This window comes from Nelusetta ayraudi, unplaced genomic scaffold (genome assembly GCF_046127955.1).
Source record: "Nelusetta ayraudi isolate G7.1 ecotype Tasmania unplaced genomic scaffold, CSIRO-AGI_Nayr_v1 ptg000040l, whole genome shotgun sequence".
NCBI classification, from domain to species: Eukaryota; Metazoa; Chordata; class Actinopteri; order Tetraodontiformes; family Monacanthidae; genus Nelusetta; species Nelusetta ayraudi.
The window spans coordinates 402,000-427,230 of NW_027466090.1; the positions used below are offsets into that span (position 1 = coordinate 402,000).

The following is a 25,231-nucleotide window of genomic DNA, read 5'->3' on the forward strand; positions in this document are numbered from 1 at the left end:
TTCACACTTTGAACACCTTTCCTGGTCCATTCACCTTTATTTTCTGGGCTGTTGGGCTTTTAAAACGGCAAGGGTCGTAAGAGTTGAAACACCGTCTTGAGTCACACTCTTCCCACCAACACCACAAGGTATTTCTCCAAACAAATCAATGGCGGAGTTCTCCCTCACCTTCAGAATCCAAAGTTGTCAAAGTGGGTTAGAACCACTGACCTCCTGCCACTGCAGTCACCTGTGATTGACCTGATCCACTCGTCCTGAGATGTCACTCTTGGTGAAGTCAAGAGTGTGTGATTTAACCCCCCTCCCCCTCATTTCCTTCTGTTTAAAAGGAGAGTGACTCAGAGAGAGGGGAGTTTTTCCTGAAATAATTATGAGATGGAATGGGTCAATGGTTGACTTTGAGTGTTAACAAGCACTGTCCGAGGGGGAGGTAATGAGATACGGCCTGGGTGAAATGGATCGGGTGGAGGTGGGGTCACCAGGTGTTAAAATCCAGCAGGATGTGACCCGGTGAGCTGGTACTTTGGACTTGGTTGGTGTTCAAGCTGCTGTTGTTTTCTTCTATAACCAACAGAGAGCCGTTCAGGATTATTTGTTCTTATTTGAAATCAGTCGACGTGAATAGCTTTTTTTTGGGTAAGAAAATAAGAAAAAAAAAGCCATCTGTGGTCTGTCTCAGTCGGAGTCGTCAATGTTTTCACAGTCTCAGCTGCTGCTGGCACATGGGGGGTGGTGACAAGTCCTTTATTTACTGGAAGGGAAGTAAACCTGTTCTTCAAGCCCCTGTTGATCTTTAACCCTGGTTGCTTATAAACCGTGCACCAGGTCGGTGTGTATGCACACGCTGCTGGCAGACCGAAGCTCACCCCTGTGTCCTGCAAATCTCACGCTGACCCTCGCCGACCAGGAACCCGCTCGTCATGGCGCTGCGCCCCCGAGCCTCCTCCCAGCCGGGGAAACTCTCCTTCTTCCAGAGCTCCAAGGTGGCTTCGCTCACCCGACCCCGAGCCGTCTCCTCCCGCTCAGGCTCCGTGCTGGAGCAGGAGCTCTCCTGCTCCATCTGCTGCGAGATCTTCAGGGACCCCGTGGTGCTCAAGTGCAGCCACAGCTTCTGCCGGGCATGCCTGCAGCAGTTCTGGAGCAAGAGGAAGGCCCGGCGCGAGTGTCCCATCTGCAGGCGGAAGTGCTCGCTGACGGAGCCCACGGTGAGCCTGGCGCTGAAGAACGTGGCCGACACCTTCCTCAAGGAGCAGGAGCGGCGGGACGGCTCGGGGCCCGGCGGGTCCTGGGATGAGACCTCGGTGGCGGTGCCAGTGGTGGAGGAGAGGTGCGCGACGCACGGCGAAGTCCAGAAGCTTTTCTGCCTGGACGACTTTGAGATTCTTTGCTGCGTGTGTCACACCTCCAAGAAGCACCAAGGGCACAGAGTGTGTCCCGTGGAGGAGGCAGCCCAGGACCTCAAGGTACTGTGCAACATGTGCTGTAGTGGCATCTATTGGGAAGAAGAATTTTATCACAGTTATATCCAATAAATAAAACTCAAATCAAGCGATGTTAGTTTATTACTATGTTATTGGCCAGTTATTACGTTATTGGCTTCTACAAGGCACATCGCAAAACAATGTTAATGTGTTAATGCATCTTTAACTTGGTGTAAAACAGATCCACAATCTGGGCTGCTGTAGGAATGTTGTGTTACAATGTGACCTCTTCCTTCCATGTGGTCCCACTTTTTATTTTGATATGACTCTTAAATTAATATGGACTCTTATCATTGCTGAATCAAAATGCAGCAGTTATTGACTTTGTTCGTTTTCATACCAAACAGGTCATTTAAATGTTACACACTGGGCCTTTAAACTGTGTTTTTTTGTCTTCTTAAACGGTTGGTTTAAGATTTCATCACCGATTCTTCTGTAATGCAGCATGATTTTACGACTTCTATTTGTTAGATTTCTCAGCCAGGTGCATTTTGTTGCATAACACTCTGGCTCTCGCACCTTCAGGCGGAGATGAAGAAGGAGCTGGTCCCGCTGAAGAAACACCTGCGCTGCCTGTACGAAGCCAAGCAGGAGTGTGATGACACAACGGTGCACATCAAGGTATCAATAAAGACGAGCAGAAGTAAAAAACACAGAGGCCAGCATGACCTCTGGGGAAGCAGAGCCGAGGACTGTTGACGTGTAAACATTTCTGAAAATGAGAGGCAGGTTTCTCCGCAAAAGAACTAAAAGGAAAAAAGGTTCCAGTTAGTGACCCGGAACCAGAGTGACATTTTAAACTCACACATTGAAAATACGCATCACACTCTGGCCCAGGAGCGGGCAAACTTTTTGACTGGTGGGCCACATTGGGTTGTAGAATTTGACAGAGAGGGCGGAGCAGGAGCAGACGGAAGGAGTGTTTTGGTGACCCAAGTCATAGGAGAAAAAATATATCATCGGATGTGTAGAAAATGATAGAGTAGAGTTTTTCATTTTGTGGAATAAATTTGGGTCACGACATTATAAGCAAAAAGAGTCCTGAGACTCCACCAGTTGAGAACCACTAATCTATAAGGTCCATAAGGTGAATCGATGAGGTGGTCTTCATTTTATTTTTCTTTAGAGCCAAAGCCAGGCCACGGAGACGCAGATCAAAGCCGAGTTTGAGCAGCTGCGGGAGGTCCTGCAGAGGGAGGAGACGGCCCGCCTGGCCGCCCTGCAGCAGGAGAGCGAGCAGAAGAAGGAGCTGGTGAGGAAGAAGTCGGAGGGCATCACCACCGGAATCCTCACCTTCTCCCACGCCGTCATCGCCGTGGAGAACGAGATCGCGTCCGCCGACGCCCTCTTCCTGAAGGTGGGAGTGAGAAACAACCCAGTGTTGGTCCCTATCGTCAGAGGTGGCAAAAATATTCACATTCCGTACTGAAGTAAAAGTATGGAATTTGTGTAAACCCCCCCACGCCCCCCAAAAAACAAAAAAACTGGTTAAATTAAAGTGCTGATTCAATCCCTTTTCTGAAGTTAAAGTAGGAAAGTACAGGTTCGGAAATGTACTTAAGTAAAAAGTTACCTTTTTTTTTTGCAGTTAATGAATCAATACATTTGTTCATAAACCGAGGCAATCCTGAAGTAACAAAGTATTTACTTCAGGTAGTTTATTTCCCAACTCTGCCAACCGTGTAGATTCCCCCGGTGACAGTTTTCCCTTTTCTCTTTTTCAGAACTATAACAGCACAAAGAAAAGGTGAGCGTCCCTCTGCGCCTACTTGTGTGACGTTTCCAACACAGAGCGAATCAACATTGAGTATGTTTCCTCGCCATTTCCTGGTTCAGAATGCAGCTCCAACAGAAACTTCCTGGAAAGGTGTCTGGCGCTCTCATCACCGTCGCCAAGCACGTCAGCTCCCTCAAGTACCACGTCTGGGAGAAGATGGCGGACCTGGTCCAATACAGTAAGCCCACCTGCTGCTTAGAGGTCCAGTGTGTCAGATTTTCAAGGAACCCGCCTGATAACGCGTTTCTCACTGAAGGCATCAAAACTATGTATGAACACACATTTTGTAGGAAACAATAAACGTGTAAAATAACTCAAAAATAGCCACCACACTGTATTTTACGGGTAGTATGTTGTGCTTTTACCAATATAAAAATCATATATCAAAATTTGACACACTGGACCTTCAAGAAAACAAGTGTTTCCACTGTCTTTGATGGGTCACCTTTAACCACCGTCTGCCCCCCCCCCCGTCAGCACCCATCACCCTGGACCCCAACACAGCCTACGCCTGGCTCTCCCTGTCGGCCGACCTGACAGCCGTCGCCAACGGCGGCTCCCTCCAGCAGCTGCCCGAGAACCCGGAGCGCTTCGGCCACTTTGTCTTCGTGCTGGGCTCGCAGGGCTTCTCGTTGGGCCGCCACGCCTGGGAGGTGGAGGTGAGCGACAAGAGCGACTGGATGCTGGGCGTGGTGCGCCAGTCCATCGACCGCAAGGGACGTATCTCGGGCTGCCCCGAGGGCGGCTTCTGGATGATCTCGCACTACGAGGGCGAGTACTCGGCCATGACCCGGCCCGGCACGCAGTTGCACCCGCCCAGCAAGCTGACCCGCGTCCGGGTGCAGCTGGACTACGAGGCGGGCGAGGTGGCCTTCTCCGACCCCGTCGCTATGGCGCCCATCTACACCTTCAGCGACTCTTTCACCGAGACCATGTTCCCCTTCTTCTGCCCCGGTGCCAACATCAACGGGAATAACCCCAAGCCACTCAAGATCTGCCCGGCCAAGGTGGCCGTGTGGAACAGCGCCACATGGTGATGGTAAAAGGAAAAAGCGCGTCTATTTTTGTTGTTTTCTGTAGACATGTAGACAGGAAAGAACTCTGAAGAAAAAAAAAAAAGGCAGGCAGCAACATTTTAGTTTCAATGACGGTTTTGCTTTATTTTGTTTTTAAAGAAGAGAAACAAGCACGTATCGATTGAAGCGCCGGTGGGGTGTTCGAGGCTACCAGGGGATGACCTGGCCTTCGTAGTCCAAGAAGGATCCGGTTTGCTTCTCGGTCAAGGAAGCCATGACTTGAAGCATCCCCCGCACGCTCTCCGGAGCATCAATCAGCCCCTGGTGGTCGATACAAGGATGTGCAAACAAAACATTTTGGATCAGGACTCACACACAGGATGCAAATTCTCCTCACTTTTCATCATGTAACAGCCAAAATAGTCTTTCTGCTATGTGCTTTGCAGCCACAATATGCTGCTGAGACTGTGCAGGTTTGTTGCCGTTTGAACAATCAGTTTGAATTCCTAATAAGATTTATGAAGTCTTTTTTTTCATCATTTGAATGCCGCTGCAAATGAAAAGGAGGGAAAACAGCCTGAATAATGGATGGAGACGCTGAGGTGTGAAATAAGATTCAAGGAGCAAGGCGAGGTGAACAGCAGGGCGACGAACAGCAGGTGCCTGTTTTGAATTGCTTAGTTTGCTTGAGGTTTCTGGAACACTTAGGACTTTACCAGACAGCTGTGAAATTTCTGTAAAATTTGCATCTGTGCCAAAAAACCACACGTGAGCTCGGTTCCAGACTGAGGAAGCATATCAGGGACAAACTGCAGGAAGTGCAACGAGAAATCAATCGAGATATTTCTCTCCGGAGCAATAAAGCGGGAGTGTTCCTCCACTATCTTTCCTCTTCTTTATCTTTTCTCACAGTGTGTATGACTTCTCTAGTGAGGTGAATGAAAACTGCTGTGTGACTCACATCTTCTCCACCCATGCGGGTCCGCACCCATCCAGGGTGCAGCAGGGAAAACAGGATCCCTTCCTGCCTCAGCTCCTCGGCAGCGCACACGGTCAACATGTTGAGACACACCTGAAGGGGGAAAAGGAAAGGAAATTTACCAAAGGAAAGACGATGATACGACGCCTTTGAGGAAGTCAGTGTGGGAGATTGTCACTGGCCTTGCTGGTGCGGTAGCCCAGGGCTATGGCCCCGAACAAGGGCAATGTCTCCTTGACGGACTGCAGCGAGCTGAGAGCCGTGGAGATGTTGACCACAGCGGCTTTCTTGAAGGACATCCCCGGAATGTCGCTGGCCTTGGCTGCCGCTCGAAGCTGAGGCAGGAACTCCTGGTCAAAAGAGGCATGGAATTGGTGCACCGTCCCGGCTCTGGAGAGGTTCACTGTCTCCCACAGCTGTTGCACAGCTGTAGGACAGCACAGCAGTTGGATAGAATGGAAAGAATTCAACTCAATGCTAAACAATCCACGACTACGGAGGCCTTGTGCTTAAGTGCGCCTTTTGGCTAACAACACAGCGTCAATGTCCTCTTTTCAGGACAACGTCCCAGAAGCAGTGTTTTTTCGTGTCCTGCACTTGGGTCCATGTCCACTAGAGGCTTTGAATTATCTTCCTCCGTCAAATCCCAGAACGCGGCGCTGGTGAACATTTTTTGTGGTGAAGCAATAAGAACATCATTATGGCATCCATAAGAACAATATTGTGCTTATGGTCTAATCCCATGGAGCATAGTTTGGTCCATAGGATTGGACCATAACAGCTCTAGTGGTCCTCTTCAAGGACTTAAAGTGTGTCACTTGCTCACCTTCGTGATGTTCATGGGTCCCATGACGTTGGTGTCGAAGGACTTCTGCATGTCCTCCGCTTTGCACTCCAGCATGCCCTCTTTGAACAGGATCCCCGCGTTGTTGACCAGCAGGTTGAGGCCCCCGGACCCCAACTTGGAGCCCACCTGCTGGGCGCACTGTTTAATGCTGCCCAGGTCAGTGGCGTCTGGCGGAGGGCGGAGAGATAAATATCACAGAACTGGCGGGGGGGGCCGTGAGGCTGCGCGTGCGTCTAGACCAAGCATGGGCAAACTACGGCCCGGGGGCCATGTGGAGACCGTTAGGCTTCTTAATCCGGCACATCGAACTTGAAGAAGTTATATTAATAGTCAGTAAATAAAAAGTAGCTGTATTTCATCAATTTTGTTTGGTGTTTTAAGAGTAATTTCAATAAAGTGCTAAACACGGTTGGGCTTCAAAGACAGATATGTTGTTTTTTCAATAGACATTAAATCACATGTTTTCTACATATCCCATGATATATTTTTTCTCCTGTGAGGTGGGTCACCAAAACACTCCATCCATCTCCTGCTGCTCCGGCCCCTCTGTCAAACTTTAGAACCCATTGTGGCCCACCGGTCAAAGAGTTTCCCCACCCCTGGTCTAGACGCAGATGGTTCTGCGCTGTGTTTACCCAGTTGGACGACGGCGATGACGTCAGGGTGCTTCTTCGCCAGAGCCTGTAGGTCCTGTAAACACAGAGACAAGGGGAAGCAAACAGTCCCACCCGCCGCGGGTTATTTTTATCAGCAGCGCAGTCGTTCCTCTTTTGTGGAAGAGTTCTGCTGGACAAAGAGGAAACACTTTTTCTTTTCACGATTCTCCCAGACTCGCTCACCTTTGCTCCGGAGCCGTCGGGGTCCCTGCAGCAGGCAAACACCTTCTTGGCCGCCGCCTTGTCGCACTCGGCCAGCTGCCTGACCATCTCCAGACCCAGGCCTCTGTTGGCGCCGGTGATAAGCGCGGTCACTCCCCGTGTTGCCATTTCCTCTGCTTGGACTTGGACTGAGCAACTGGCTGTTCGCTCCAGTGTTTTGTTTTGATACGTTGTCACGCCCCCGGTCTGATAGCAGGCCAGAAGAAGGTGTGCGTGGGGGTGTAGTAGTGACATTCTTTTTACAGAACAACATCTGCCCCGCCTCAGTGCTTTTAGCAAGTCACTGTGACTTTTCAGGTGTGTTAAGTTTGACTTATACCCTCATTAGGCAGGTTTGTAGCAGGCTTAAAGAGGTTCTGGTGGGAACTATGGCACACTAGTGCACACCTCGGTGGCCAAAGAAATGCGTACTCGAGCGGTGAGAAGCTGTGCGACTGAGTTTAATATTTACATAAGGTCATTTGTTATGTCGACACTAAGGCTACAGGTGCAGATTTGCCTACAGAGATTCTGCTTTGCATTCCCGCCACACGGATGGATGAGTCGTAAACAAATGAAAAAATAAAAAATGTATGCACAGATGCTCGCTGCACCGGCACATTTTTTTTTTCATTTTGTCAGCAGAAAAACAATCTGGATTTTTTTCCGGAACTAAGCCAAACAGGATAATTGATTTTAAATCCCAATCAGCAAAACGGGTCACATTCATTTTTTTTTTTCAATTTATTTCAATAAATGCACTGAATATTTGTTTCGCAAAGCTTAGAAATTTGTCCGAGGACTGACTTGCAACCCTTCCATCACAAAAACAAGCCTTACATTAAAACCCACACGGCTATTACTGAGTGGAATTTCATTATGGTTCATGTAAAAAATAAATAAATAAAAATAAAGTGAAATATAACAATCTGTACGCCTCGAGCCAATCGTGTCACAAAAAACAAAGCTGGTGTCAGGACAACTCACAGAGACCGACAGAAAAAGAAGAAGCAGGACCTCAAGAACACGTGTTTTGAGAACAAGTTCTGTTTCCTGTTTGAGGGAACTTTTCCTGGATAAGACATGAAATAAAAACAAAATCAAAATGTCAGCACTTAAAACTGAAAGCCCTGCATTGGTGATGCATGCTGGACGCCTCCCTGTGTCAACACGGCTGCTTTTTTATTCCTCCACTTGCTGGTGAGCATGTGTGTGTGTGTGTGTGTGTGTGTGTGTGTGTGTGTGTAGTCGGGGTAGGAAAGTTTCTAAAAGGCATTCATCAAGAACCTTCACCCGATTTGGGGGAAAGATTAGAGAGACGGGCGTCACTTTTTATGTACGTTGACAACATTAACGTGTGACAAAACACATCGACACGGTGAAGGACATGAAGAAGGAGAAGAAGAAGGAGAAGAAAAAGGAGAAGAAGAGGAACGCGGCGCCACTTTCCTTTGGCTGTCCGGGGTAAATTGGCAGTGTCTTGCTCTCCATCCAGAAGCGTACATGCACATTCGCTCGCGCACGTCCACGTGCAACCATACCATCCTCATACACACACACACACACACACGCACACACACGATGCAGTACGTAACATGCACATACACAGATTATAAATACTTTTTTTTGTCTTCATAAATGTCGTTAAATGCACTTCTGTGTCCGCAGCTCTGGGCTTGGGAAAATAAAAAGGTGCATAAATAAAACATTCCCCATCCGTTACAAAAGGTCCATGCACGTCCTTTGAGTTGACCCAGAATGAATATGAAAAGGCCCGTCTTGCCATCTGGCTACATCCCTCGTGTGCCTCGGCATGTCCTGCACGTGTGCTGCTGCGAGTGTCTCTTTCTCTCCCGTCTGCCGACGCCTTGACGGTGCACTTGTCTTGTTTTTTCCCCCGGTGCCTCTCACAGATGGGTGCTGTCCTGCATATCGAACCTGTGGCTCTCTGAGAGCCCGGCGCTGCACTTCCTGTTGCCGCTGCCCTGATTGGGGACCTGAGAGAGGGGGTCTGGTCTGATCAGGTACCTGCAGACGGGGGCGTGACAAACACGGCTGTGTTACAACTTTATTTATTTATCGTGCTTCATGTTTATTTGTCTCCCAGGTGCAGAGCGTCTTACTCACACAACATCGTGCAGCTCCAGCCTGGTGTCCGGGGAGGGGTTGATGAGGATGTAAGACAGTCTGTTCCCCTGGTCCGTCATCCCGTCTGACACAGGAAGCAGGAGAGGTGAGTAAGGCAGGAAATAAAATCGGGAACAGGATATACGACAGTCTGTAAAACATCCGTGCGGCACACAGAGCAGCGGCTGCGTTACAGGAAAGAACAGTTACATGGACACAGGAGGTCACATGGAGACATGGAGCTTTAAAGCATGAACCAGTGGAAATATAAAGGAAGTCGTGTGAATGTGTGAATGTTTGGGGGATTAAAAAGAGGCGGACTCACTGAATCCGGTCGGGGAAAGGCCCAAGTGTTTCATCCTGGTTCGCACCAGACCGTTGAGCTCCTGCCTCTCCGAGCGTCGGAACAGGTTGAGTCGCTGCTGGCTGATCCTCTCGGCCGCGCTGCCCGGACCCCCTTTGGCGGCGCTGGAGCCGCGACCCCCCTTCCTGCTGAGCCGCCGCGCCCACTGCATGCTCTTCCTCCGCAGCAGCGGGTGGTCGGAGGAGTGGGAGGAGGTGGAAATGGGCTCGGAGGAGGTGGAGTTGCGGTGGACGCCGCTCCGGGACAGCAGGGGCTCCCTGGGCTCCCTGGTGTCCTCGTAGTCTTCCACCGTGATGGATACCTGGGACTGTCACACACAGCGGCACACCTTGAGAAACCTTTATATTTCTTATGGAAACAAGACGTGCAAACAAGGACCTTATGATATCTGAGCTTTGCTTCTTCCAAGATGGTGCCTGTGCTTTGCATTTTCTTTCTCCAATCTTTGTTTTTTTTTTAATCGTGGTGCTGCAATTTTCATTATAACCAGTAGGGGTACAATTTGAGTGATTGCTCTAGGCCAGGCATGGGCAAACTACGGCCCGGGGACCATATGCGCCCCATTAAGCTTTTTAATCCGGCCCACCGAACTTGAAGAAATTCTATTAATAGTAAGTAAGTAATAAAATAGCTGCATTTGATCAATTTTTATCCGTGTTTTAAGAGTAATTTCAATAAAGAGCTAAATACCGTAGGACTTCAAAGACAGATTGTGTTTTCACGCTTTTGTTCATTTTCAATTGACATTAAATAACGTTTTTTCTACATATCCTATGAAATATTTTTTCTGCTATGAGGTGAGACAGCAAAACATCCATCCAGCTGTTCCTGCTCCGGCCCCTCTGTCAAATTTTTGAACTCACTTTGGCCCATGAGTGAAAAAGTTTGCCCACCCCTGCTCCAGGCATTCATTAAGGTCTACTGTATTGTTTCAGATTTAGCAGCATGGAGAGGTGGGAATGCAAAGTGCAAACTAACCAATACCAGCTTATTTCTCCTGCATAGTGCTGGAAAAACAAACAGATTGGACCCGTAGGTCAAACAACCAGCCCGGCGCTGAGCAAACTTCAGCGTCAGGTTCTGAACATGAGGAAATGGTACTCAGTTGTTAATCCCTGTTCTCTGATGTTCTGGCTGATCAAACATCTTTCTTACAGCGGCTGTGATGTAAACAGATCCGAGTTCTGGGACCATTTTGGTCACAAAGTGGTCCAAATAAACTGAGCTGCTCAGTGTATAGACATAAATGCCTATTATCAGTTAAGGAAAACATAAGTTGTTTACCTAAAAACCTTTATCGCAATAGATCCCTGTGAATGTTCCGCACTGAGGCCTTTAAACAAGCAATTTTATGCCACGAAAGGCAACAGGGACACAGCTGACCTCAGAAACCGGCAGCTTGTGCGCCTCAGTCCTGTAGATGCCGATGGGGATGTCTCCGTTGGAGGAGCACAGCTTCTGGTAGAGGCGGCCGTAGGTGCGGATCCACAGGTCGTCTTCTGTGATTTTCATCTGGGAAAAGCAGCGGCGGCGGCGGAAGGAGAGAAAATCAGCCACAAAAGGCAAGTGACTGGTAATCGCCTCTGACAGGTCGACGATAAGGCCACTTACGGCACACAGGAAGCCGGAGCCTGGCATGGAGTCCAATCCCAGCAGCAGCCTGGTGATGGAGATCATGTAGTCCTTGACAAAAGACTGGCAGAGGAAGACAGCAGCCCAGCGGAAGATGTGTCATAGTTGCCACAGTGGGAAAAGGAGAGTTTCTGATGTGGCACAGGAGTGAATAGTTTTGTATTTTTATTCACTCTACCTGGTAGAGGAGGGTGTCCAGCATGCTGACGCTGAACACCTTTCCGGCGGCGAACGGCAGGCGGAACATGAACACCAGGTTGGAGCCCTTCTCCCTCTCCTTCTGTGTGTCAAACACACACTGATTATTTTGCTTACTGTTTAAAGTTTGTTTTTTTTTTTTAAGATAAGATTCATTGACTTGAAATCGGGAGCATGGTATCCATGTGAATGACGTAGTGCCCCCCGGCTGGCAGGCCTGGTATAGCGCTTTCACTGTGATTGCCTGCCAGGCAACAGCTTGTGAAAATTTAATATTGCAATATATTGCAATGCTGCATATTACAATATCAGGCCAGCATTGCAAAGAGGCCCTTGCAGTTAATTGAATGGTACATCTTTTTTTTTTCCTATTAAGGTCAGGATGTAGCTCGGAGTTGTAGCTGTATATGTTTGCTGTTGCCTTGGTTGGCGAAGGGTTTGTTGAAGGTGTAAGCAATTAACTTCAGCAATTTTGCATCGTTCACATTGAAGCACATGAGCAGACAGGAAACATAGATGAGACGCTGGAGAATAAACGGGCACTTAAACTGACAAAGTGGATAATTACTGACAGCGGCAGCTGGGACATTGGCTGATGACTGGGTGGCACCAAAACACAACATGTTTAATGACATGTTATGAAACTTTCAGCCTTGTTTGCGGCGACAAATTCGAATATTGTACGGCGAACCATGCTCATTATGACCCTGGACAAAGTTTTTTTGTGTCTAAGTTGAACGAGACCTTGAAAACAGTGGAGTCACAAAGTGCCCCCCAAAAAAAGCAATAAATAAAAAGTGAAGTTAAAAATGTAAAGCCTCAGCATCTCGCTGGGAGGACCAACAAAGTCAGCGGTCGAGCTGGAGAGTAATCTTGTGCTCCAGGGGGAGCCCTTCTCCAACTCCCCTGCATTTATCTCACACATCCGTCTGGTTGAGAGCATACAGAAAGCTGTTTGCTGGTATTGATCCCGATGTTTCCCTTTCTTCATAAAAGTGCAGCTGTTGGCGATTTGCCAGTGTTTCATCAAAGTGTTTTTCGTGACTCAGAACAGCGGCAGACAGAGAGAGAAAGTGAGAGAGGGAGAGAGAGAGAGAGAGAGAGAGAGAGTGCCACTGCCACTGGGGTGACTCGCGGTAGAGAGGCAGCATTCAGTAATTTCACTTGAAAAATAAAAAATGTCCTTTCCCTCACATGAAGTACATCTAGATAGAAAGCTATCAGCATTAGTCGATAGTGGCCCCTGTAATTGCTTGCTATCAGATGAAAGCTACATCTTGCAGTACCGCAACCGCCCAACATCGCTTCTTGTGCTTCTTTGCCATCTGATTGATAATGAAACACTACAAAAACAAGAAAACACTTTCTACTGGTGGTTGTTGGGGATTTTTATGGATTCTGGAAATCTAAAGTGTTCCAGCAGCTTGAGGTGAGGGACACGTCTACCTTCTCCAGTTTGGACAGAGCCAGGGAGTAGTGGTCTTTGACTTTAAACTGCATGAAGCGCATGTTGGCCGGGTGGGTGAGCTCGGTGATGATGCTCAGGGCTGGGAACAGTCTAGAGGGGAGAGAGACAATGCGGTGACAGAAGTTAGAATTTGGGAAGAATTCATGATTTTATTTATTCGATCGGAGCAGCGCAGACCTGAAGAGCGTCTGGACGTTGACGATGGTCTTCGCGTCGGCCATGTAGTCCTCCTCGGCGATCATGGAGCTCTCCTTGTCCACCACCACCATGGTGTTGGCGAAAGTCACCCCGCACCGCAGCAGGCTGTCAAGGCTGGGGGGGGAGAAACATCACAGCAGGGGGCGCTATGCTAATATAGAGCAGCGTCTGATAGGCAGCGCAGCTTAAAAAAAAAACAAACAAAAAAAAATAATCTGAGAGCGATTTGCCCTTACTTGTCGATGGAGCCCACTGTGTAGAACACCATGGGGAACCAGCAGATTGCCTCCAGGAAGTCTGCTTCAGGTCTGCATAAATCCAAACACCGACAGACATGAGATATTTACGCCGGCGGTGATTTACACGGAGAGAAAAGCTTAAATCGCAGGCCGAGACGGGAGCCGCTCGTTCCGCCTGAAATACAACGTAGCCGCGCCGACCGAAGGAGAGGGAGACAAAAATAACTGCACTACACTAGAATGACTCAGCTTTTTTATTGCCTCTTTATTGGCACTCACATTTGGCCGAGCACATTTGTGTACCGGCCGCCGCAGAAAGCGCGACGCGGCATTGTGGAGCGTGTTTGTCCTCAAAGCAGTGAGTGCTTCATAAAACACGCTGACCCCTGTGTCGCTCCGATTCTTTCTTCTTCTTTTTTTTTCTCGCGGCGGCTATTTAGAGAGAAAACCAAATTTTCACCATCACGTGCCGCCTCGTTTTTTTGTCGCAGCGTGGCTTCCCCTGCCTGCGGCGCCAATTTTAGCCAAGGCCGCCGCTGCAGCCGCCGCTGCAGCCGCCGCTGCAGCCGCCGCTTCAGGCGCTTCTGAGAGGGGCGGCGAATCCAATTTAGAAAAGCACCAAGAAAAAAACCTAAACAAGAGACTGTACGGATCCTCACACGGTCTCCAGCAGCAGCACGATGGGGTTGAGCTCCTTCCTGGGCCGGTAGTAGGCCCGCAGAGGCACGATGAAGTTGTACAGGCCGTTTCCTGCACTCTCCGCCGACACGATGACGGGCTTGTTTTTGAAACCGTAGGAGCGGGCGTCCTCGAAAAGGGTGTGATGGCAAGCCTGGCAGAGGGGGAGACGGAGGGGGAGGAGGTGTGAGCCGAGGTGAGGCCGGCGTGAGAAAGAGGCGAAGGTGCGAAATGAAAGGGCGCGGGCTCTGACCTTGTCCATGCGCAGGCAGCAGAAAGGCACCTTCTCCTGCAGGAGGTGGCAGAGCGTGGGCGAGCTGCCGATGTACGGAGAGTTCAGCGGGTATCCCTTCACCCACCTGTGGCGTCGGCCAAAAAAAGTTCACGTTTGAAAACACGGCAAACATCTAGAAGCGCCGAGGGCGAAGTGAAACCTCGGAGGAGTTCCGCGTTGATGCCGATACAACAGAGCTGCTCCCTGTGAGACCTCAGCGGCCTTCGCTGAGCCAATGAGGATACATCGGACACATCCTGACAGTTCACCGATGGATAGTGGAAAACACTGAAAGGGAGGGGACCGACCACTAAAAACTGCAATTCAAACTGCTTAGAGCGTAGTTTAAATAACAACAGCATAGCCTCTCTCTGCAAACTGAGCTGTTACTGGCACTGAGCGCTGTCTGTTTGCAGTGTAACGAGTGGATTTGCGTGCATTACCAAGCAGGAGAGTGGTGCTGTGATGGCACACATCCTGTCACAAGGCAAAAAAAGACTTCTAACTTCTCTATGTTAGCGCTTTGAAACGGTGTTTTTCTTACTCGTTGTGTCGTCCCCACCAGTGGGCGCTCTCGTCCTTGTCGCTGTCCTCCTTGCCCTCCTCCCCACCCTCGTCCTCGGACTGGTCGCCCAGCAGGTCGAAGGTGGGGTTGTTGACGCCGTCCACCAGCTCCAGGACGGGCGCGATGCTGTGCCGCCTCTCTTCGGCCGAGTCGCCCACGGCCGGCAGGGCCAGAGTGTTGCCGCCGCTCATCTCCATCCTGGAGCTGCTCCTGCTGCCTCTCCTGCTGCCCAGCCCCGCGCACCCCGGGTCCTGGCCCTCAGGGCTGCTGTCGCTGGAGTCCTGCAGGTCAATGGCCACGGTGCCTGAGGTGGACAAATGCAAATCAGTGGGGAAAAAAATTCCAGTATCCAGTAACCCTAGTTTTGTTTTTCACTTTTTGGAACAGTGCCACTTCCTTAACCATAACCCAACCCTAACCCTAACTTTAACCCCAAACCTAACCCTCACCCAACCCTAACCTCAACCTCAACCAAAAAGTGGTATTTCAGTGAGACGAGGACGTAGTTACAGTTCCACAGGCGTCAAGCAGGTGGCTCTATCACAATAAAATGAGAAAAACAAGGAGTCTAGACATGCGGAACCAGAACAACAGGTCTGAATGTTCAGTCTCCGAGTCTGCAGACACATGCTATTGTGTGAAAAACTCTGAGAAGGCAGGCAGTTTCATCGTCCACCACCAGATGGTGTATTTGTAAAACCACAAGCTCACTTGGCAGCTGCCCTCCTTACCAAGAGCTTCATACAATCAGACAGCACATGATTCAGCCTGCAAAAACTCTATGAATATTTCCAGCAGAAGCTTCAGCTGTGAGAGGAGGACAACACAGAGCCTGCTGTGCTCGGCCACATGTCTGCGCGCCTGAAACCGCGGGACGGAAGGTCAAGCGTGGAAATGTGACACCGCCTCTTTTGCGGCCGTGTGACTGACCCATGCTGGCGATGATGCTGTGGACCGGCAGGCGGGTGAGGCCGTGGTAGATGGACTGGTGCACGCCTCGGCCGTTCCCTCCGGCGCTGCCCCACGACGGCTCCCTCTGGCCGCGGACGAACGCCGAGTTCTCCTCCTTGGAGATGTTGATGTAGAAGCACGTGTCGGAGGCGCCCATGATGTGGCACGGGCCGGGGTTCAGCATGATGTTGGTGGTGTCCAGCCGCCGCACTCCGATCAGGCACACTCCGTACCTGCGTCGCCACGGACGGATGACACGGTCAGACAGAGGCCGCGGGCAGGGCTGGGCGTATCGCTCTAAATATCGATGGCATCGATACCAAGGCGAGTATTGGTATCGGATCAATACTTTCGTTGCAGGAAACTGTTAGATTTCCCCAGGGTGGCGTTGTAGTTTCTTTGTCAAATTATGTAGTTTAATTTATTTTCTTTTTCTTCTAATTTCCCTCCCTCGCCACAAACAGGGAAATGTTTCATCATTTTCATCCCGTTAAATTGTTTTTGACTGTAGTTAGTTAGTTGTAATTACAGTTCTTCTTTTTTCTATAATATTTGTCCCACGTTTTACCATGATCATAATCAAATAACTAAAGGCAAAATCAAAGAAATTCTTCAATGGTCACGACAGGTTGTGTATCTAGTTGCAGCGCCGTCACTCCGGTGGCCACTTACTTCTTGTGGGCGTGGAAGGAGGCAAAGGTGAAACTCTTGCCCTGGTACTCGCCGAAGAACTTGCTCTCGTCCAGGCGGATGTGGTGCACCTCATTGGCCGAGCAGCGGCGGTAGGTGCGGTGCCACTGGTCGGCCGAGCAAGCCCGGCCCTCCCTGATGGAAGATGGGACAGGATTGATTAACCTTGCGGGGGGAACAGCTGACCTTTTAAACTCATGGAAAAAAATAAAAAAATAAAAAAATAAAACAATAAGCCAGCGGTTTGGTGTCAGGGCCACAAGGTTGCAAAGACAACGTCTGCGTCAGGGACGTTGATCAATACTTCAATCAGCCTTCAAGGACGAGCGGAAGTCCAGTTGGAACAGCTGAGCGAGGGAGATCTCTCTCTCTCTCTCCCTGGGGGGCTGCAGCTTAAGCCGCCGCAGAGGCTACGAAGGTGACGGTGGGAAGCGGAGGGGTGTGAGGGCAGCGCCGCAGTGGGTGCTGCGCGACCAAGCACGCCGTTACATAAACTAAGTGTTGCGTCGCGTTTTGCAGTTTCCAGGAACAAGGCGGCGAAGGGGGCGGACCGTTTCACGTAGGATTGTCACAGCCAGTAAAGCAAATGGCACCGGGACCAGATATAGAGGTGCACTTATCGCACTTCAGCGTTGGTGTCATCGGAAACAAGTTACAGAGTGTTTTATTATTATTATTACATATTTAACTTACAGAAGCAAGGGTCCTCACGCATAACTAAAGTGCTATTTGCCAGGACACCAAGGTCTGCTTGCAGCATCATTATGAAGACGCATCTATGATAATGAATATTGGAAACATCGGTTAACATTAACGTCATTCATGAAACACCACCTCTTCATCAGATGCTGCTAAATCTTCCCCACTGGACCGTTAAAGTGTTCTTAAATTGCATGACAGCAACTGGCTCATTTTTGTAAATGATTCCACTTTCGTGATTTTAAACAAGCGGATTCTCTCAGGATCTTGCAGCTCGTGCATCGAGCTTTTCATCTATAACAGACAGATACCCTCAATACCCGTACTGTAAATCCAAGGTGCACTTTGTAAGTGAATTGCAGTCGATACGCTTGTTCTCCCGAGGGAAGGCGTCTATAGATTTTTGCGATGTATGCAAATGTATGGAAAATCTGGGTAAAAACACGCCGACCTGGTGTCGTCTGGTGACTGGGCGTTTGAACCGAGGCACTTTACAATGTATCGCGCTGTCATTTGGAACCGCTTTGCGAGTGGGCGATTATGTCGGCCGTAGAGCGTTTATCACAGCGTGACTTTTCAAATATGGGGGCTTTATTTTCTTCGGGGTTGTTGTGGGAGTGAATGAGGAAAAAAGAATGGAGACAGGCTACCTGTTGAGCGCTTGGAAGGCTCCCACACGCTGCTTGAAGGCCTCTTGTGGCGCCGTTCTAGATAAAAACACACACACAACACTGACGGTGAGATGGGGGTCGTCTCGCCTGTATTCACTCGGCCGGCGTTGTGTCTGACTGAGGGTGCGGTGCGGAGAGATGGAAGCGGCTGGACTCACTGTCCCCTGGAGGAGTGGATCAATAGTGTGATGAGCGTGGAGGTACCAGGGCACACGCAGTTTAGAGCCAGCATGGCATACTTAAACTCCTCTTCACACACCACATGATCTGTACACAGAGAGAGAGAGAGAGAGAGAAGGGAGGGGAAGGTTAGGAGGTACGGTGAGAGTCCAGCGGCCACGCATGCACACAACGCTGATAGTGCGCTCCATTTAGCTTTCCACTCCGATGAATACAAAACGTTGCTGCTGCCACTGCTGCTGCTGCCGCTGCTGCTGCTGCAGGGATCAAACGAAGCTCCCTGGTCTGCCAGTGCGCTGCTTGATTGACAGAAGATGCTGAGAGTTTCATGCTGGATGCAGGCGACACGCCCAGCAATCGGGGCTTGAATCTGATAAATCATCCCAATAAATTATAAAAAATGCAAAAAAAACAAAAAAGAAAATTCACATCAGCGTGCCATTAGAGCGCGTGATATTATTGCTGTGTGGGTAAGACGATGCCTTCTTATTATTCTATTATTATTCCGGGGTAAATTGAGCCCTTTAATCAAGTCTTTTTTTCCCGAGCTCTGGTTAATGCACTTGTGAGCCATCATCTGCTGCACAGCTGCGTCTTCGTGTTGCCTGCAATGGCTTCATTGCACTGACTGAGAAAAACATGTAAAAATCCCACACAAACACAATATTCCAAAAAAAGCAACCATCAAAAGTCTGCAGCTCGGCATCTTAAAACACACACACGCGCTCGCGCACACACGCACGCACGCACGCACGCACGCTACGAGCCTGACCTAGCAACGAGCCGCTGACTCACTAACAGGCTGGGCGTTTCTGCTCAGACACTTCACGCCGGCCTGCCTCCGAGCCCACCCAACCAAACTGAGTGAGCAAACACGGGGGCATTGTTTAACCTTTATCCCTGAACCGTCTCCCCTTTGAGAGGAAAAGCCAATAGAGCGATTAATGTTTGTAGTAAACCAATCAATGCCTCACAGAGAACGTAGGCACCCCCTCCAAGCCTCTCCGCCTCCGCCTTCGCCGCCGTGCAAATTCTTGATTGCGTTATCTTGCGTGACGGGCAAGTAAGCGCGTTAGAGCCGCCGCGTTAGCCGACGGCTCCTGAAAGCACCGTGCGCGTCTCTCCGTTGGGGGAAAATTGAGGCCAAAACGTCAGAGGCTGACATGAAACATCAGGTCCAGTCAACCTGGCCGTCGCAGCTGGCAGCTTGATGCTCAAGTGAAAGAAAATGAAAAAGCTGAACAGATGTCAATTTATGCCTGTTTGCCGAGCGAACGTCAGATGTGACAATTAAAATTGATGATTGTGTCTCTGCCTCTTTTTTTCCTCCTGTAAGCTCCGTGCAGTAAATCATGCTAATGCAGCTCGGTCGCAAGACAGGAAAAAAATAACAAAAACACCAAAGGATCCTGCCTCTCTTCCATTCTAGCCGGAGAGAAATTTGTTTTGAAGTGGGAACCATTACTGAGATATGGGCATCGGAAGCCTGCGGAAGAAAAGACGGTGAGTCCACAGAGCTGCGATGTTCATTATGCTGCCACTCGCTGTCTGCTTTGCCTGTCTCCTGCCTTCCCTCGGAGCACAGCCAAGACGGAGAAAAGCCAACTGAGTGCATTTATATACATATATATATATGTATATATATATGTATATATATATATATATATGTATATATATATATATATATGTATATATATATATATATATATATATATATATGTATGTATATATATATATATATATGTATATATATATATATATATATATATATATATATATATACATATATACACATATATATATTTGTGTATGTATATGTATATTTATATATATCAGCCAGTTTCCCCAAACCTCTTCCCGCCACTGTGACCCTTCCCCTCCACGTCTCCTCTGCTTAACGTCCGACCAGCACTGTACCAGTCACATGCCATGGACCCTGACCAGGGTAGAAACCAATTACTGACCCCGACACACTAAGCACACACAGCTACGTGCACGTTCTTTCCATCCCCCGCTTCTGTTGTCCTTGCTTGATAGATCCTCCCTGGATGGCTTCTCCTCCCGTCAGACTGGCTGGTGTGATGTGTTTCCAGGATCGCTCTTAACTCCCTGCCCTCCGTTAGGTGCACGCTTGCACCGATGTGGCTGCAAGAGTGCAGCTCAACCGGTCGTGTTAATTAAAACGGTGAGCCGACCTTTTCATCTTCTTCTTTTTTGATCCAGCGAGCCGGCCGGTGTGCAGCCACAGCAGTGCGGCTCTCGATACATTATTGCTCGTGACTCGTCTCCTCACTCCCTTCAGGAGTTTCCCGCTCGGCCGGAGCTGCAAACAGGCGCAAATGTTTCCACATTGGCGCCAGGGTGGCTCCGCGGTGCCCAAGACTGAGAGGTAAACCGTTTCTCGTGATTTCCAAACGCTGCAGCCGGACTTTGCAATAAACAACCTTGTTTCCTGACACTGGGAAAAGGCCACAGCGAGGCCAATGTGAATGTGGACCGTCCACAAAATCCAGTTTTAAAAGGGTTTTTAACATGTCACACATAGCCACAGAAATGAAAAGTAAAAATAGCAAAAAAAAAAAAAAAAGACATACATGAATTATTCAACGCGCGGTTTCGACACCGGCTGTATGAATAACAACTATGCATGTAGCAGGAGAAATCTAGAAATCTAGATGCAGGATCAGAAATGGACCTAGATTCATTTGTATTCTTGCTTAGATTCTGGCTGCTCTCGGGCTTGCAGTCTGTTACTTAAAGGGACATTTTTTGTTTTTTCTCACAAGTCCATAAGTCAAATGAAGTGTTGTGTTTGAAAGCTCCCCTGCAGCACACAATGGAAGTGAACAGCGTGCTGAGCATGCTGTGATCCTCTGAGAGAAACGTTGCCACTTAATTGTTCTCCACTTGTCTTTGATGCCTTTCTTTTGTTTGCTGCCTCTTTGCTTTCAAATGCTGTTTTCTTTGAATAGTTGTCTTTAAAAATGACTATCGCACTTTCTGATTTGCCTTCAAACATTATTATGTGTAATTATATCCTCCTACAGACAACTTTATCTTGCTTTATTTAATTATTAACTAACCTGACTTTGTTTTTATATGTCAAGGAAAGAGCCACAGGAATAATTGGCATGCTGAGACTTATTTAAAAAACAAAAACAAAATAGTAGCAAATCACTCGGGTGGTGATTGGCTGAACTTTCTACCGCTAACATGCAAAGACAGCCAATCACATTGTCTTTTTTAACTGAACAAGATAGCAACTGCTCACAGCAAAATCTCTTGTTCGAGGCGACTGTGAGTTAAGCAAAATGATCTTCCCAACAAAGAAAAGTTGGATGCACAGTTTACAGAGAGAAATATCTACATGTTTGTGGGACTGACTGAGCACATCGCTCTCGCTCAACACTTCCTGTCTGCCTACCTACGCTCCAACACCTCTGACTTGCTATTTCTGAATTTTTCAACAGCACTTCTGGGGCAGAGGAGGATCCGCGATGGAGAGAGAGCACGCACGCCTTCCTCTGTTTGCACAGGCTCAAAAGCATCAGAAAAAAAAGGGCCGACTTTTCGTTGCAAAGGTAGCGGAGTCATTATAACTGATGATCAGACGGGTTGGGATGAGGGCAGCATGATGGAAGTGAGTTTGAAATTCTCCAGCGCTGTGGGCAAAGAGACATGAGAGGGAGAGATGAGGGTGAAGGAGATTTGGGCTGCTTTTCTTTCACCTACAGATGATTGACTGAAGGCTTCTGCAAAGACGCTGCAGCAGCAGGAGGAGAAGAAGAGACACTCTCCAAAAAGGAATGAAAAAAGGAGCACAGGCCCTCCAGGGGCTTAGAGCCAAGCAAAGCCAATCTGTCCAGCATGTACTCAGAACTGCTGCTGCTGCTTTGAATACAAGCAGGCAAATCCAGGTAAAAATTAAAGAAGAGAAAGAAAACAAATATTTTTTGGTTTAAAACATGCACTGAAAATTGTAAAAACAATCTCTTGGCAGCACAGTAAAAAAAAAGAAGAAAAAAGTCAGCTGAGGGGCCAATCTCTGGTATTGTTGTTTGCCACAATAAGTGACAACACAATTTTCATGCACCAAGCAATCGCCTCTGAAATTGGGCCATGAAAACACACATTTTCGGGGGGCCTCTTTTCCGCGATTGCCTGCAAACTCGAATAACTTTCAAAGAGACCGCACCTGACACTTTGCAGATTAGCGTGTGCTACAGGTCGGAATTTTGCATTTCTCTGATTACCTGCAAATTTGACGTGGAACTTGTTCTCCGGCTTGAGGATCTGAACGTAGAGGGGGCAGTTTGGAGCAAAGTCTTTGACAGCCCAGGCCCGCAGGATAGTCTGGTGGTCCTGTGGAGAGGGGAGATGAGGTGGGAGGTGCACAGAAATGGCAAGAAATGGTTAAAGAGCAGCAGCAGCAGCAGCAGCAGCAGCAGCAGCAGCAGCAGCAGCAGCAGCAGCAGCAGCAGCAGCAGCAGTTTCAGATTCTATCTCCTCTCCAATAATCCTCTTAGCCCATTGGTTGCTCAAAGTAATTGAATGGCCCTGCACAACCCTCATTCTGTTCTTCCCGCCATTATACACGGCTGTGTGCAACAGGCGACAATGGTGGAATAACATAAGACCATGTCAGGACTGTTCCTACAGGTGTCCTGTCATCTAAAATTCACTCTGAGGCTCTGAGGTTTTCTTAACAATATATGGCGCCTGTCTCCAAACTTTACCTGCTTTATGTTGTTTTTCTTGTACTATTTCTCAGAGAATAGAAGCTAAAATTGCTCTGTCGCTGTTTATGATGTCACAAAGGGCACAGATACCCCACAGGGCCGAGTTTGAATCCGTGCTTGTTGCACCGTGCCACAGCAGTGAGCTCGCTAACGACGCTAATGCTGATGTTCTCTGTATTCCCCCTTTAATTATCCAGCGGGTCTGATTTGATGTTGTTGCTCGACTACCATGTCGTCTATTTAATGGTAATGAAAGCATCCGGTGAGAAAAATTTGCTTTGCCACAACTGCAATTTATCATGAGAAAAATATCAACATTTGCACAATAATGACAGGTCTATCTGTCTTGTAAAAAATTCAAACTAGAATCACAATGGTCAACAGTGCCACAGGCGTGGAGTGACGCTGTGGCAGTTTCTGAGGTGTTATTTAATACTTAACAGTTTCCAAACATGACAAGATGTCCAAGCAGGACAATTATTCAATAATTCAGTGTGGGTGTTGAGTCTGGGTGGTGTGTGCTGTTTCATAACAAAGCGCAGACCAAATAAAGCTGATTGTTGGCTTTTTATTTTTCACACCTTGACTCCTTTACGCTCTGCTTCAGGAGTTTTAATTGTGCAATTAGCATATTTTTAAAGTGGGGACACAAAAAAAGGGGGCAAAAATAAACCAGTCCATTAAGTGCAACGCACTGCAGCGGAACAGTTAGCTTTTAACTCTGAGAATTGTTTGTGATGCAGCATCCTTCTAAAATAGAAGGGAGGAGGTTGAAAATTACAGGAAATGCCTTCAGGGAACAGTAGTAATCTGGTTATTAGCAGTATTTTCAGACAGAAAGTATGAGGCCTCGTCCGCATGTGGGTCGGTATTTTTATTTTTATTTTTATTTTATTTTATTTTATTTTATTTTAAGGAGCAAAGGGAAGTCATGCATATAGATGTTGAGTTACTTTGGAACGTTACCCTGGAATCTAAAGTGATCATAAATACTCAAACTTGCACTATTTTGTTCACGTGTCCAAATGATGAACTTCAGGAGTTCAGGTTGCACAGCCAATTGTTGCACATGAAAGATAAAGCAAAACCTTCCCAAAGCTCTTTTTCCATGTGGTTGAAAGTTCAAACAGCACAAAAGAAGAAGTTTTTTGATTTATTTTTAGAAACAAAAATACCCACAGACACACACACAGTGAGTGCGGATGTTGTCGCTAATGAGGTGAATTCATGGTGACAGACAGAGAGAGAGACGGAGAGAGAAGCAGGGAAGGGGGAGGGACGTACGGCGGCGATGCGGTCCACTTCAAACCGGTTACTGAGGATGAAGCAGGCCTCAGCATCGTCCATCCTGCAGGCGGTTAGTAGAGCGTGCGGCCCCGTGGCGGACCGGGGCGCGATGAGGAGAGAAGACATGGGAGGGAAAGAAAGAGGCGCTGCCATGTTATTATTAAAGGGAGCGGGACAAAAGGAGCAAGGAAAAAAATAACACAGCCGGACAATAGAATAACAAACAGGCCGAGGCGTCTTCTGAGGCCGCACTCATTTTTCCATGAATGAGATCGTCGGAGGCAGCGAGACAACGGGGAGATGAAACATCCAGGCTTTTTCTCTGCCTCCCCTCCTTCCCCCGCCCCCCCGACAAAAGCTGCTGCTGCGATATCACAAGCCAGCGGCTACACGTGAGCAATACGACTCAAATGGTAATTACAGCAGTCTCTTCTGGGCTTGAGGTGCTTATGGTATTAATTATGGGCTCAAGCAGCCTCGGTGTGTGACTTTAATACCAAGGTGTCCCAGTTTTCATCCTCATTTTTTTTCGCTCAAGATTTGACATTTGCAGAACTAATTTGAGTCTTTTTTTGTGTGTGTCCAGTGATGGAAGTAACAGCGGCTGTAAAACTACTGACTGACTATTGACGGCCACTCACTTGGCCCTCATCAGGTCCTGGTCCTTGAGGGCAGAACCCTGCAGGTAGATGACTCTCTGGGCCCACAGAGGGACGTGAAGGACCCTCCTGACCTGGACGTCCATCTCGGCCGGGCAAAGGATCACCACGTAGTAGTCCTGAGGGAAAACACACACACCTGTTGTCATTATTACGACCTGAGAGGTTTGACATTCACAGGATGGGCCAACATGAAAGTGAGGTCATGAGTCATGTGAGGGATCTTCGCACAATCTGAAGCAAATTTGAGATGTGCGTCCAATGAGAAGTGCTGTTCATTCAGCCCTGGCTCCAAATCTACTCTAAAACACGGGAACATGTTCTAACAACATGTTGTATGATATATGAGGGAATAGAATTAAAGGTCCCATGTTATTCCCACATTTTCCAGATCCCTGCCAAACAGATGCTTTCTTGGAATGCTCCCATGTTTGGATGGGAACCAGAAAACCAGCCAGGCAAAGCGAAGACGCTCTCACAGGGCGAATCCAACACCTGGCTGAGGGAGAGGCATCTACACCCTTTGTGACATCACAGACGTCCAAAAATGTGGGTTTTATCTAATGCTACGAGACAAGTGGAGAAAAACAAAGGAATGTGTAAGGATGAAATTTTCTCACTTCTGGAGAGTTCGCTGACATCCTGGTGTCAGATT

At 48.3% G+C, this 25,231-nt stretch overlaps 3 protein-coding genes across 3 annotated transcripts in view; 1 reads left to right on the plus strand and 2 right to left on the minus strand.

Annotated features, from left to right (window-relative positions):
* Positions 1-658: 658 nt before the first annotated feature.
* Positions 659-5,617, plus strand: LOC142892960 (E3 ubiquitin-protein ligase TRIM35-like). Its single transcript, XM_076033130.1, has 6 exons — positions 659-1,463; positions 2,007-2,102; positions 2,608-2,838; positions 3,206-3,228; positions 3,318-3,436; positions 3,736-5,617. The coding sequence occupies exons 1-6, from the start codon at positions 921-923 to the stop codon at positions 4,293-4,295; spliced, it is 1,572 nt and encodes a 523-aa protein (XP_075889245.1). The 5' UTR covers positions 659-920; the 3' UTR covers positions 4,296-5,617.
* LOC142892965 (C-signal) lies at positions 4,392-7,124 on the minus strand. The gene is made up of 6 exons (XM_076033139.1): positions 6,940-7,124; positions 6,736-6,790; positions 6,080-6,267; positions 5,436-5,603; positions 5,236-5,346; positions 4,392-4,595 (listed from the first exon to the last, which is right to left on the minus strand). Exons 1-6 carry the CDS (start codon positions 7,084-7,086, stop codon positions 4,482-4,484), a joined length of 783 nt encoding a protein of 260 aa, XP_075889254.1. The 5' UTR covers positions 7,087-7,124; the 3' UTR covers positions 4,392-4,481.
* A 1,720-nt stretch (positions 7,125-8,844) lies between these two features.
* The window catches only part of kcnt2b (potassium sodium-activated channel subfamily T member 2b), a 40,152-nt gene continuing 23,765 nt past the window's right edge, over positions 8,845-25,231 (minus strand). Inside the window, exons 12-30 of the mRNA XM_076033129.1 lie at positions 24,559-24,695; positions 23,915-23,978; positions 22,145-22,253; positions 17,870-17,978; positions 17,691-17,747; positions 16,324-16,476; positions 15,631-15,884; positions 14,680-15,004; positions 14,115-14,220; positions 13,843-14,015; positions 13,181-13,252; positions 12,924-13,058; positions 12,725-12,836; positions 11,259-11,360; positions 11,060-11,143; positions 10,832-10,960; positions 9,410-9,755; positions 9,085-9,169; positions 8,845-8,985 (exon numbers count right to left, since the gene is read on the minus strand). Of these exons, the coding sequence (XP_075889244.1) occupies positions 8,865-8,985; positions 9,085-9,169; positions 9,410-9,755; positions 10,832-10,960; positions 11,060-11,143; positions 11,259-11,360; positions 12,725-12,836; positions 12,924-13,058; positions 13,181-13,252; positions 13,843-14,015; positions 14,115-14,220; positions 14,680-15,004; positions 15,631-15,884; positions 16,324-16,476; positions 17,691-17,747; positions 17,870-17,978; positions 22,145-22,253; positions 23,915-23,978; positions 24,559-24,695 (2,673 nt within the window). The 3' untranslated portion in view covers positions 8,845-8,864. The remainder of the gene's footprint in view (positions 8,986-9,084; positions 9,170-9,409; positions 9,756-10,831; positions 10,961-11,059; positions 11,144-11,258; positions 11,361-12,724; positions 12,837-12,923; positions 13,059-13,180; positions 13,253-13,842; positions 14,016-14,114; positions 14,221-14,679; positions 15,005-15,630; positions 15,885-16,323; positions 16,477-17,690; positions 17,748-17,869; positions 17,979-22,144; positions 22,254-23,914; positions 23,979-24,558; positions 24,696-25,231) is intronic.